At 39.2% G+C, this 13,995-nt stretch overlaps 1 protein-coding gene across 1 annotated transcript in view; it reads right to left on the bottom strand.

Annotated features, from left to right (window-relative positions):
* The window catches only part of ZYG11B (zyg-11 family member B, cell cycle regulator), an 86,272-nt gene that overhangs the window by 44,172 nt on the left and 28,105 nt on the right, over positions 1–13,995 (bottom strand). The window contains exon 3 of the mRNA XM_039238695.1: positions 2,358–3,112. Coding sequence (XP_039094626.1) covers positions 2,358–3,112 — 755 coding nt within the window. The remainder of the gene's footprint in view (positions 1–2,357; positions 3,113–13,995) is intronic.

Consider the following 13,995-nt stretch of genomic DNA (forward strand, 5'->3'; position numbering starts at 1 on the left):
TCATGATCTCACAGTTCATGAGTTCAAGCCCCATACTGGGCTCTGGACTGACAGCTTGGAGCCTATTTGGGATTCTCTTCCTCTCTCTCACTGCCCCTCCTCTGCTCTCTCTCTCTCTTCCTCCTTCCCTCCACCCCCCTCCCTCAAGAGAAGGGGCACCTGGGTGGCTCAGTGGGTTAGGCATCTGACTTCAGCTTAGGTCATGATCTCACAGTTTGTGGGTTCAAGCTCCATGTCGGGCTCTGTGCTGACAGCTCAGAGCCTGGAGCCTGCTTCTGATTCTTTGTCTCCCTCTCTCTTTCTGCTCCTCCCCTGCTTGCACCCTGTCTCTCTGTTACTCAAAAATAAATAAACAAACATTAAAAAAATTCTTTAGAGAAGTAAATTAAGTCAAATTTGTTGAACATTCTCATACATAATATTGCGTATCTTCCAGATTCTTAGCACAATACAGTTTAAAGCATATATACATGTGTGTATATATAAAAATAAATATGTATGTGATATATATTTAAATATATATTTAAATGTGTATGTGTGTATATATATTTAAACCACACACACAATGTGGGCATATGATATTTGATTGTCTGACTCCCTCACTAAATTACAAGCTCCATGAGGGTAAGATCATGTCAGTCTGGCCTCACCACAAAATCTCCATGCCCAGCAAAGTGCCTAGTGCACAGAGGCACATAAACATTGAATGAAAAAAAAGAGTGACTCAAAATCATTTTTTACATACTATTTTTTAAGTCTAAATTTACAAATAATTTAAGAACTGAGATGTTCATAAGATGTTTACAACTAACTTTTCCTTCTCTTTCTAGTCAACGATGGTTACTCAAAAAAGATACCTTGCCATTTTGGGTCACAATATCGACTTCAAGGCCATCCCTGACTCTGCTCCAGGTAGAATCAGAAGATGCTTCTGCCTAAGTAGTGTTGGTAGTAGGGAGAAAAATGGAGCTCTGGAATTAAATGTAAATTCAGATGTTGATTCTTTTTTTTTTTTTTAATATTTTTATTTATTTCTAGGAGAGAGAGAGAAACAGCGTGAGCAGGGGAGGGTCAGAGAGAGAGGGAGTGACAGACTCTGAAACAGGCTCCAGGCTCTGAGCTGGCTGTCAGCACAGAGCCTGACGTGGGGCTCGAACCCACGAACCGCGAGATCATGACCCAAGCGAAAGTCGGATGCTTAACCGACTAAGCCACCCAGGCGCCCCTCCAGATGTTGATTCTAACTAACTATAAATCATATAATTTCTATGAGTCTATGTTTCTCATCTATAAAATGGAGGGTGGGAGTTAATACCTATCAATGTAAAGCATTTAGAGGATACAGTGTATATTAGAAAAATATTAGTTTTTCTTAAATTTGCCATAATTCTATCCTTCAAGGTCTGACTCACATACTATGTTTTTCATCGAGCTGCAAATTCTCCAGCTAGAAGAAATTTCTCCTACTTTCACAGCAATTACACTGATCCTTGGCTTTACAGTTGTTTCTGACTGTACTATCACTACTCCTGTCAGACTTAGCTCCTTGGAGATAGATCCTGTATCTTTTCATCTTTGAATCCCAAGCTGTACCTAGCAGATGAATTTAAACCATTAGGCATAAAAAACCTTAGGAAGAGCAAAATTTCACCATTTTTACAGTAATGGTTCTCCTTGGAGAACTTGGCTTCCCAATGGACATCAATTCAACAGGAACTTTTTTAAAGTAATCCATTAGAAATGGTATGTTTCAGGGGCGCCTGGGTGGCTTAGTCGGTTAAGCATCCGACTTTCGCTTAGGTCATGATCTCGCGGTTCGTGGGTTCGAGCCCCGCGTCGGGCTCTGTGCTGACTGCCAGCTCGGAGCCTGGAGCCTGTTTCGGAGTCTGTGACTCCCTCTCTCTTTGACCCTCCCCTGCTCACGCTGTCTCTCTCTCTCTCTCCTGGAAATAAATAAAAACATTAAAAAAAATTAAAAAAAAAAAAAAAGAAATGGTATGTTTCAGTGGTTCAAAATATCTAAACATTACCATATTGAGAACGATCACTTATCCAGGGCCTACTAGGACTTGCACTTTACATATAATTATTAATTTTCAGAAGAATTCTGTAAGAATATCTGTTTTACAAATAAAGAAATGGAAACCCAAAGTTACATCATAGCTTGCTCTGAGTCATGAAGCAAGTAAGCTAGGATTTTTATCGGGATTCTCTTCCTCTAAAGCAAGTCTTTTCACTGTACAATGCTCTCTTTCATGAACAGGTTCCATATATTGTTAGACATTCATCTTAATGGAATCTTATGCAAACTAAGACATTGGTCAGCCTGACAAAATAATACATTTTTAAAGTCTAACCTTCAAATGTCCTTCGCCGGTGAGGAATTCAGAGTAACCTGCATCAGTGGCCAGCAAACCTACAAACTGCATGCTGGGCCGTTGTTGTATAAAGGCTTCAACAGCTTTATCAGTCACATGCTTTCTCCCAGAAACATCTAGTGAGACGAGGTTGGGTAGGATGTCCTTTTGTTCTAGTAAGCGAAGAGCTATGTCTGATGTAAACTGTTTATCATCTGAAATATCAAGATGATTCAGATGTTTTAGTTCCCGAACAACATCCAGTATCTGGGTAGTTGTCATTTTTAAACATTTCAAGTGGTGCATGGTTAGAGACTTGAGCCGGTCTTTACAGGCCAGTAAAGCTGTGATATCTGTGATCGAGGTGTTAGAAATATCCAGGCTCTCTAATCTTGGCAATGAGGCAACTTCAGCCAGGTCTTCATTGTAAAAGAGAACGTTAGTGATGCTTAGTGCTCGAAGGCCAGAAAGCCGGCTGAAGCACCGCTCATAAGGATCTTCGAGGGAGAGAGTTAATGAGTTCAGCACGAGGCACTGGAGATTTTGCTGGATCCATTTGTTACTGCCAAGTCCACTGATGATGTCTGTAATTGTGATGTCAGCATTCACACCTGTGGCATCAAGTTCCACTAACTTGTGGTGGCAGAAGGCTTTCCGGAAAGCAACGGCAGAGATTTTGGCTTTGCGAATGCAAGCTCGCTTTAAGCGCATCTGGTTGCCCCTGAAAATGCCTACGGTTCCATCATTCAGTAGACCTGGAAAAAATAAGCAGCACTTTCATTTCAAAAAGTGATTAAAGAATAGCTAAAATTTCCAGCATACATTTCCAAAGCACATCCATGTAACAGTATCTCATTTAATATATATAACAATTACAGAGGGTAAGAATATTATTATCTACAACTTATAGATGAGTAACTGGGGCTCAGAAAAATGGCTTCCCAAGATCAGAGAGCAAGTGGAAGAAACAGGGCTGTGGTAGATATTACAGATATTCACTAATATCTGGTTCTACTTGACTTCCTGGACACAGAGACAACTATATTTCCCAGCGCACCCTTGGAGTTAGATGGGGCCATGTGCCTAGTTCTGGCCAATGGGCTATAGGTTGAAAGACCTGTGAGTCAGTGCATGATTTCCCATGTTATCTTTTCCTGCCATGACAGTATAGTTTTCTGAGAGTGGCGTCTCCATCAGCCTGGATCCAAGGGTAACCATGGAGCAGAACCTTCCATGTACTTGCAACATTTATGTACCATAAGTGAGGTATAAATAAACTTCGTGTTAAGCTATTGAATCTGGGCAATAAAAAAAAAAAAAAATAGAACTTGGATGGCTAGCCTGTCACTCTTAAATTAGAACTAAAGTGTTTGTTTAAAGGAGCACTGCTTTCTAGTGGACTTTGCAGACTTATTTATGGTTAAAGAGTTAAAAATCAAGAAAAACCTTTACCTATCACAGTGGACAAAAATGACTATATATTAAGAATTCCAGGGGCACTTAGGTGGCTAAGTAAGTTGAGTGTCAACCTTGATGTTGGCTCAGGTCATGATCTCACAAGTTCGTGAGATAGAGCCCTATATTGGGCTCTGTGCTGACAGCATGGAACCTGCTTGGGATTCTCTCTCTGTTTCTCTCTCTCTGCCCTTCTCCCACTCTCTCTTTCTCAAAATAAATAAATAGGGGTGCCTGGGTGGCTCAGTTGGTTAAGTGTCTGACTTTGGCTCAGGTCATGATCTCACAGTTCGTGAGTTTGAGCCCCACATCAGGCTCTGTGCCGACAGCTTGGAGCCTGGGGCCTGCTTCAGATTCTGTGTCTCCCTCTCTCTCTGTCCCTCCCCCACTTGTGCTCTGTCTCTCTCTCTCAAAAATAAACATTTATATTTTTTAAATGTTTTGTTTATTTCTGAGAGAAACAGCGTGAGCAGGGGAGGGTCAGAGAGAGAGGGAGATACAGAATCTGAAGCAGGCTCCAGGCTCTGAGCTAGCCACCAGCACAGAGCCCAATACAGGGCTCGAACCCACCAATCGTTTGATCATGACCTGAGCTGAAGTCGGACCCTTAACTGACTGAGCCAGCCAGGCGTCCCTCAAAAAAAAGAAAACATTTGAAAGAGAGAGAGAGAGAGAGAGAGAAAGTCCAAAAAAAAAAAAAAAAAGAATTCCATTATTGTAGAATTACTGTGCAGTCCAATATAGTAGCTACTTAGCACACACAGCTACTGAGCACTTGACATGCAGATAGTCCAAACTGAGGGATGTTGTAAATGTAAAATACACACCAGATTTTGAAGATATAGCACACAAAAAAAGTAAAATATCTCATTAATGATTTTCTTATTGTCTATATGCTAAAATGTTATTTTGGATATATCAGGTTGAATAAAATTATGAATTAGGTTCATGTGTTTCTACTTTCTATTTTTTTATTTTTTAATTTTTTTTTTAATGTTTTATTTATTTCTAGGAGAGAGAGAGAGACAGTGTGAGCAGGGGAGGGTCAGAGAGAGAGGGAGTCACAGACTGAAACAGGCTCCAGGCTCTGAGCTGGCAGTCAGCACAGAGCCCGACACGGGGCCCGAACCCACGAACCGCGAGATCATGACCTAAGCGAAAGTCGGACGCTTAACCGACTAAGCCACCCAGGCGCCCCTGTTTCTACTTTTTAAATGTGGTCACTTGTAAATTTAAAATTTCATGGGACACCTGAGTGGCTCAGTCGGTTAAGTGTCCGACTGCAGCTCAGGTCATAATCTCAGTTTGTGACTTTGAGCCCTACATCGGGCTCTGGGTCGATAGTTCAGAGCCTGCAGCTTGCTTCAGATTCTGTGTCTCCCTCCCTCTCTGCCCCTTCCTGCTCATACTCTGTCTCTTTCTGTTCTCAAAAATGAATAAACGCTGGGGTGTCTAGGTGGCTCAGTCAGTTAAGCGGCTGACTTCAGCTCAGGTCATGATCTCGTGGTTTGAGTTCGAGCCCCACGTCAGGCTCTGTGCTGACAGCTCAGAGCCTGGAGCCTGCTTCGGATTCTGTGTCTCCCTCTCTCTCTGCTCCTCCCCTGTTTATGCTCTATCTCTCTCTCTCTCTCTCTCAAAATAAACAAACATTAAAAAAAAAAATTTTAATGAATAAACGTTAAATTTTTTGTTTTTAATTTCATATGTGACTCACATTTATGGCTTATATTATACTTCTATGGGCAGTGCCATTCTAGGGAGAGTCTTAAACCACCTCAATTCTATTTCCAGGGAGTTGATTTAATTAATTAATTCATGTAAGTTTCCAGCCATGGAAACAGTTATTAAACAATTATTATGCAATTAAACAATTATTATATGCCAAACACTACCAAATGTATATACAAAGAAAAATAAGATGTGCCCCTAAACTCAAAGTATTCAAAATCCCATGGGGTAAAAGTCTCAAACAATGGTAACATACTAAATTACATGGTATACCAGAACTAAGTACAAAATACCAAGGAAACAAAGGAAAGGAAGCAACTCATCATGCCTGAAGATCTAGAAAGATTCAATGGAAGAGGTGATCTTTGAGTAAGTCCTTCAAAGATGAAGAAAAATTCAAGGATGCAGAAAGGTGAGGGTATTAAAGGAAGAATAAGCAGCATAGACAAAGTCTTAGCATACATATATCAAATCATGTTGTATACTTGAAACTAATATATGTCAGTTTTATCTCAATTAAAAAACGCCCTCCCAAAGTCCTCAGAGATGTGAAAGCACAAAACATAGAAAATGGCAAGTAGTTCTACATTGTTTGAACATAAGAAAGGGGTAGAGCTACGTTTCCCTGATAAAGAGGGGAAGAAGAACGTAGGTTTAAGACCTAGATATGAGTGAGAACATAGTGCAATCCCAGAGATTTAAGCATGCAAGTAGGCAAAGACAAGAAACAAGGTGGGAAGGTGAGGTGGGGCTAGTTCACGCTGAAAGATAAAGAGAAGAAAAGAAGATCAGGCAGGGACCTTGGGACCCAAAGAATGACATGATAAAGTTCCTGAAGTTTTTTTTTCCTTGCCCCACATACCCCATTTAAAGCTAAAGAAGTTGGCAACCCGGGAATACAGACAGGCACAGACAAAAAAAAAAAAAAAAAAGAAAAGCTCCAAAAAAAAAAAATAGTCTTTTCATTCTAGCTAAAGAACCAGGAAGAAAGCAACCTAGCAAGAGACAAAAACTTTTATTTTATTTTTAAGATTTAACTTTTTAAAAATAGTTTATTGTCAAGTTGGTTTCCATATAACACCCAGTGCTCATTAAGATTTAATTTTTTACAGTAATCTCTACACCCAGTATGGGGCTCAAATTTACAACATTAAGAGTCACATGTTCCACTGACTGAGAGCCAGCCACGCACCTCTAGACAGAAAACTTACAGGCAGTAACTACTTTACTTCAGCCAACCACCACAGAAAACACTGCGGTCCCACCCTCACCCATATCAGCACATGCCAATAGGGGGACCTAGATTTTTACCCTTTTAGCTGTAACTAGTTGTCCCAATCTCCCCATAGGAAGATGTTAGAGAAAGCTGAGTAGGCAACCAGGTCTCTCATCCTTGTTGGGTGATAAGAACAAGTTTCTTTCCTGTGGTGGCAGTGGATACCATCTGGGGAGCTTGGACTTTCACATCCCTCTGGCAGTAATGAGGTGCTCCTCCCCCTCCCTGCTGGGATGGTCTCATACAAAGCCTGATACAGAGTCAAGTCTTTTACCAATGCCCAACAGTAATGAGGCCACCTCACTCCAACATGTGAGTGGAGGCCAAATGGGAAGAGAAATGAGGTAGCCACACCCCTCTCCACTAAGAAGATATCAGGGGAATCCTAGTGGGGAACCAGAACATCTGCCCCAATCTGGCAGTAACAAGGTAGTGCCTCTACCTTCTGCTGCTTGAATGGTGTCAGGGACACAAACTAAAACAGAAAAGTCTTAGAATACTTCAAATGTCTAGATGCCAATCAAAAATCACTTATTGTACCAAGGAATCATTTATCATAAGATCTCAAAATGAAAAAAGACAATCTACAGATGTTAACACTGTAAAAGAAATGTTAAAAGTATTTAACAGATTTCAATGCTTTTTTAAAAAAATATTTATCTTGAGAGAGAGAGAGAGACAGCATGCAGGGGAGAGGCAGAGAGAGACGGAAAGAGACAATTCCAAGCAGGCTCCACACTGTCAGTGAAGATCCCAACAAATTCACAACTTGAAACCGAGAGATCATGACCTGAGCTGAAACCAAGAGTTGGATGCTTAACCAACTGAGCCACCGGGTATCCCCTGACAGATTTTAAAGATGCCATCATAAAAATGCTTAAGTGAGCAATTACAAGCAGCTCAAAAGAAATGAAAAATAGCCTCAGCAAATAGAAAATATAAAAAGAACTAAGTGGAAATCTCAAAAATGAAAAAGAAAATAATGGAAGGAACAATAGAAAGACTTGGTGAACTAAAAGATAAAACAACAGGGGTGCCTGGGTGGCTCAGTTGGTTAAGTGTATAACTTCAGTTCAGGTCATGGTCTCATGGTTCGAGCCCCACATCAGGCTCTATGCTGACAGCTCAGAGCCTAGAGCCTGCTTCAGATTCTGTGACTGCCTCTCTGTCTGCCCTCTCCCCCCCACACACATTCTGTGTGTCTGTCTCTCTCTCTCTCTCAAAAATAAATAAACATTAAAAAAATGTTAAGATAAAACAACAAAAATTACCCAAATTGAAATAACCGGAAAAAATATATGTACTGAAAAAAAAAAAGTGAATAGACCTATTTATGTTGCTGAAGTCTCAGAAGAAGAGAAGGAGGGCAAGGCTGCAAAAATACTTAAAGAAATGACTCAAATACTATCTGAATGACTCATATAAAAAACAGTAATAATAGCAAATGCTGGCAAGTATTTGGAGAAACTGAATTAGTCATATATTACTGGTAGAAATATAAAATGGTACAGCTATTCTGGAAAACAGTTTTCCATAAAAATAGCACTCCTGGGAATTTATCCCAGAGAAATTAAGACTTATGTTCACATAAAACCTACACATGGATGATTATAGCAATATTCAGAATATGAGATATTATATTCATGACAGCTAAAAACTGGAAACCCAGATGTCCTTCTGCAGATGAATGTTTATACAAACTGATGTACTCAAAAACATAGACCACTACTCAGCAATAAAAAAGAATGAACTCATATAAAATGGTCTGATGAATCTCCTGAGATTTATGCTGAATCAAAAAGCCAATCACAAAAGGTTATATATCGAATGACTCCATTTATGTAACATTCTTGAAATGACAAAATTATAGAAATGGTTGCCAGGGATCACAGAGGGGGGTGGGGCAGGAGAGAAGTAAATGTGGCTATAAAAGGGTAACATGAAGGATCTTTGTGGAGATGGAACTCTTAACCATACCAATGTCAATAACGTGGTTGTGACATTGTCATATGGTTTTCCAAGACACTAACACTGAAGAAAAAGGATCTCATCTATATTATTTATTACAACTCCATGTGCAATCACAAATTTTCTAAAAACACAGCGAGGCTCAGTTGGTAGAGCATGCGACTCTTGATCTCAGGGTTGTAAGTTTGTACACATTGGGTGTAGAGATTGCTTCAAAATAAAATGTTAAAAATTAATTATTTAAAAACGAAGTTTAATTTGAAAAAAAGTGATCATTCTGAGGAAAATTTGAAGGTATGCTGACATGGAGTTAAGGGAATTCCATCCAATGACCTCAGTTTTCTTACTTATAGTAAATGATAAAAAGTCTGAGGTGAGCAAAGAACATCTAAACAAATTTTAGGAACACTAGGTAGCTGATCAGGGAAATACCCAAGAATTCCTGGGCAGTGCTGAGAGATCCCATCTTTACATTACTGACATGCCTCCTCACCATGCAGGTCTCAGCTGAGTTATTGTCTACTGGAGAAGCTTTCTCTGACCATCCAATCTAAAGTAGATGCCTTCTTTTTTTTTTTTACTCTCCCTGAGAGAATCATGTTCTTTTTCCCCTCAGAGAACTGATTACACGTTGTAATTCCATATGTGTTTGTTTGCTTCTTAACTACAGTTAAGTTGAGAAGTAGGTCCCAATGAACTGTATGTTCCATGAGAGCAAGGTTCCTCCTGTGTTCAATATTGTACACTCAATAACTAATATAACACCAGGTACATAACACGTGTTTAATAATTTTCTTCTTCTCCAGAACTCCCTTCTTACACATTTTACTTCTACTGGGCCTCTTCTGAACCCACTAGTAACTCCCTCCATACATTTGCTAAGGATCTTCTGTTAAGGACTCTTATAGAACCCAAAATGGAAATAGATCCTGAGTTAGGATCAATGTTTTCCTGTTTATGTCACAAGATACATTTGCACATATTTTTTAATGTTAGTTTTGTCTTTTATAGATGAAACTTTAGACTCTTCAGTTAAGATTTATTTTAATCTTGGGGTGCCTGGGTGGCTCAGTCGGTCAAACGTCTGACTTCAACTCAGGTCATGACCTCTCAGTTTGTGAGTTCAAGCCCCGCATAGGGCTCTATGCTGACAGCTCAGAGCCTGGAGCCTGCTTCAGATTCTGTGTCTCCCTCTCTCTCTCTGCCTCTTCCGCGTTCATGCTCTTTCTCTCTCTCTCTCAAAAATAAATAAACATTAAAAAAATTTTTTAGAAGATTGACTTTAATCCTATAGTAACTGTCACAGTGCATTACAAAATTTGCTCTCAAATTTTGATATCGTACACATATGTTTTGTAAAATAGGTTATTTCTGGCCTCTTTGGGTCAATCTATATTAAGCAAATTTTTCTTTTTTCTTTTTTAAAACATCTATGGGGCACCTGGGTGGCTTAGTCAGTTAAGCGTCCGACTTTCGCTTAGGTCATGATCTCGCGGTTCGTGGGTTCCAGCCCCGCATCGGGCTCTGTGCTGACTGCCAGCTCAGAGCCTGGAGCCTATTTCAGAGTCTGTGTCTCCCTCTCTCTCTGACCCTCCCCTGCTCACACTGTCTCTCTCTCTTTCTCTCCTAGAAATAAATAAAATATTAAAGAAAAAACAAAAAAACATTTATTAGTTATTGAGAGAGAGGAGGGGGCACAGACATGGAGACAGAGGATCCAAAGCAGGCTCAGTGCTATCAGTGCAGACCCAACGTGGGGGCTCGAACTCCTGAACCATGAGATCATGACCTAAACCAAAATCAAGAGTTGGAGGCCTAACCGACTGGGCCACCCAAGCATTCCAAGTAAAATTTTCTAATAATTAAGTTGAAGGTTCTAAATTTAATAGTAATAGTACTAAAAGAGAAAAAATTTTTAAAAAGAACACAATATCTAGAAATCGGTCCCGTGTTTAAGTTCCAACATTTATTGGCTTTTGACATGAGACAAATTATTCCACAAGTCTAAGATTCCCTATATATAAAATGTGATAATTATATCTCTCTCACAAGCACTGCAACGAAGATTAAATAAGACAATATATTTTAAAAAGCATTCTTGGGGTGCCTAGGTGGCTCAGTCGGTTAAGGGTCCGACTTTGGCTCAGGTCATGATCTCACGGTTTGGGGGTTTGAGCCCCGCGTCGGGCTCTGTGCTGACAGCTCAGAACCTGGAGCCTGCTTCAGATTCTGTGTCTCCCTCTTTCTGACCCTCCCCTGTTCATGCTGTCTCTCTCTCTCTCTCCCAAAAATAAAAAAAAAAAAAAAAACATTTAAAAAATTTAAAAAAAAAGGCATTCTGCAAACTGAAAGCACTACCCAAATGTCATTACTACATCTGAAGAAAAATCTTTCCAGATTATCTTCCCTTCTTCCAAAAGTAAACATATTAAAGAATCACCTACTTTTTCCCATGACTAATAATTGTAGTTGCTACAGTATATTTAAACTAAATCTTCCTTTATTGTCATACTATCTACTTGGGATTGTTAGTTGGCAGCCTATCCCCTTCAGATGATCAATTCTTTTTTTTTTTTTTTTAATGTTTTTTATTTATTTCTGAGAAAGAGAGAGAGAGACATTGTGAGTAGGGGATGGTCAGAGAGAGAGAGGGAGACACAATCCAAAGCAGGCTCCAGGTTCTCAGCTAGCTGTCAGCACAGAGCCCAATGCCGGGCTCGAACCCACGAACCATGAGATCATGACCTGAGCCGAAGTTGGACCCTTAACCGACTAAGCCACCCAGGTGCCCCAGATGATCAATTCTTAATTTGTTATGGTTAAAGAACCAACGAGGGGAGCTTGGGTGGCTCAGTCGGTTAATCATCTGACCCTTGATTTCAGCTCAGGTCATGATCTCACAGTTCATAGGATCAAGCCCCATGTTGGGCCCTATACTGAGAGCCTGCTTGGGATTCTCCCTCTTTCTCTCTCTGCCTCTCCCCCACTCATTCTTTCTCTCTAATAAATAATTAAATATTTAAAAAAAAAAGCGAGAGATCTTTCTCAAAAAAAGACACAAAGTAACTATATTTAAGAATATGTATTTGTTAAATATATATATATATTTAAATATAAATTATAAATTATATTTAAATATAAATATATTTATGTATATTTAAGAATATGCTCTAGATGATTTACACTGCTGTGGGTATTATTTAGGAGTATCTGTGGGATGAGGTGGCTTAGGATTCTCCTACTCCACCATCATTCTCAGTACTCCTATTCAAGAATATGCTCTAAATGAAAGTTCCTCAAGGGCTTCTTTCAAGAAGTGAAGTACAGAAACCTAAATGCAAGGATTTCACTCCAAAGCATGTTTTATTTCTTCCTGGTTTAGGCTACAGACAGCAGAGGTGACCAGCAATGTGACCTCCAGATAAGTGGGGTACTACTCTGGGAGTATGACCTCTCAGTCACCTAGAAAGTTTAGTTGAATATTCAAGGATGCAATCCATAATGTTTCAAAAGGTATTACTCTTTTCAATTTAACCTCAAAACAGAAGGCTGAACCTATCACAGTGTATCAGTTTAGACTGGGTACAGAGGTATCACCATTAGATGACAAAATTCTTATTCTCATTCTTAACTCTTACACACACATTCCCTGGAAAATTTTTAGCATGACACAGAATAAGCAAAGATTATGGCAAGAGAATCAAAGACCCCAATAAGTAAAACTCTTTAGCATCTGGCTTATTGTATTTAAAAAAATTTTCTTTTAACATTTATTTTTAGAGACAGAGTGAGATGGAGCACGAGCAGGGGAGGGGCAGAGAGAGAGGGAGACACAGAATCTGAAGCAGGCTCCAGGCTCTGAGCTGTCAGCACAGAGCCCCGACACGAGGTCTGAACCATGAACTGTGAGATCATGACCTGAGCCAAAGTCATAGGCTTAACCAACTGAGTCACCCAGGTGCCCCAGCATCTGGCTTATTTTAGTAACACCTGCCACCAATATCATCACTCTTTTGAATTGGGTAAATAAGAAAGAACTTTTGAATGTAAACAAGCTAAGAATTTTATAAATCATTATGCTATTAGAAAAAATATTATAAATTCTAAAAGTATTCATAGGACTTCTATCTTATTATGAAAATTTTAAAATACACAGAAAAACTGATCAAACAGCTTTTAAAAATTGTGACAAGAATTGGCAGTACGTTCTTTTGTATGTTATCAGTAGTATCCACTCCTTTTTGTTTTTCAATTTTTCATATTTTAGTTATCTCTTAATCTACATCTGGCAAATTCATAAGTTGAATTTCAATCTCGTCATGTAATATATAATACAGCCTAGAATTACTGTAAGGTTTTTTCCCCCCGCAGATTTCTAACTTTTAAAATTTTTATCTTTACTTTTGAAGTTTAGCTGGCATACAATGTTATATTAGTTTCGAGTGAATAGTATCCACCCTTGACTGTCTGAAAGTGGGTGTGTGATTTTTCCAAAGAGATTAAATAATTCAGAACATTTCTTGGCAAGTAAGGCAGGTAATCATAGTGGGTAACACAATGGGAGAGGAGGTTATTTCTCTGACTCTCAGTTTCCTCATCTGAAAGCAGCTTGCAAAGGAGAGGTAGAAAACACATTTTGATGAAGCATATAGCCTCTCTAAGACACTGCTTTGGAGTATAATTATTTAGTTACACTTAAAAACTACTTCTATAATTTTACCCATATAAAGCATTTGCCACAATGCCTGGTATGTAATAATAAGTATTCAATAATTGTTAGCTGCTATTATTAGCTATCAGTAGTTCTATTTCAAAAACAATCTGGCAAAGTTAAAACTTTAGTTAACATTTATTCTTTTTTTTAATGTTCTTTTTTTTTTTTATTTTTGAGAGAAAGAGGGAGAGCATTTGAGCATGAGCAAGGGGCAGAGAGAGAGAGGGACAGAGGATCCAAAGAGGGCTCTGTGCTGACAGCAGTGAGCCCAATGCAGGGCTTGAACTCATAGACTGTGAGATTATGACCTGAGCTGAAGTTGGACACCAACTGAGCCACCCAGGCGCCCCAATGTAAATTCATGTGATTTACAAGATTAGTTATGTATACATATTTAAATTGAGTATGTTAAGCATAATCATTAAACTAAGACTAAGAAAGAAATGTTAGCACTCTCATAATCTCTAAGATTGTTGCCCAGCCCTGTAAGGGATCTT

The sequence above is a fragment of the Hyaena hyaena genome, unplaced genomic scaffold, assembly GCF_003009895.1.
Source record: "Hyaena hyaena isolate Hyena2069 unplaced genomic scaffold, ASM300989v1 scaffold_5, whole genome shotgun sequence".
NCBI classification, from domain to species: Eukaryota; Metazoa; Chordata; class Mammalia; order Carnivora; family Hyaenidae; genus Hyaena; species Hyaena hyaena.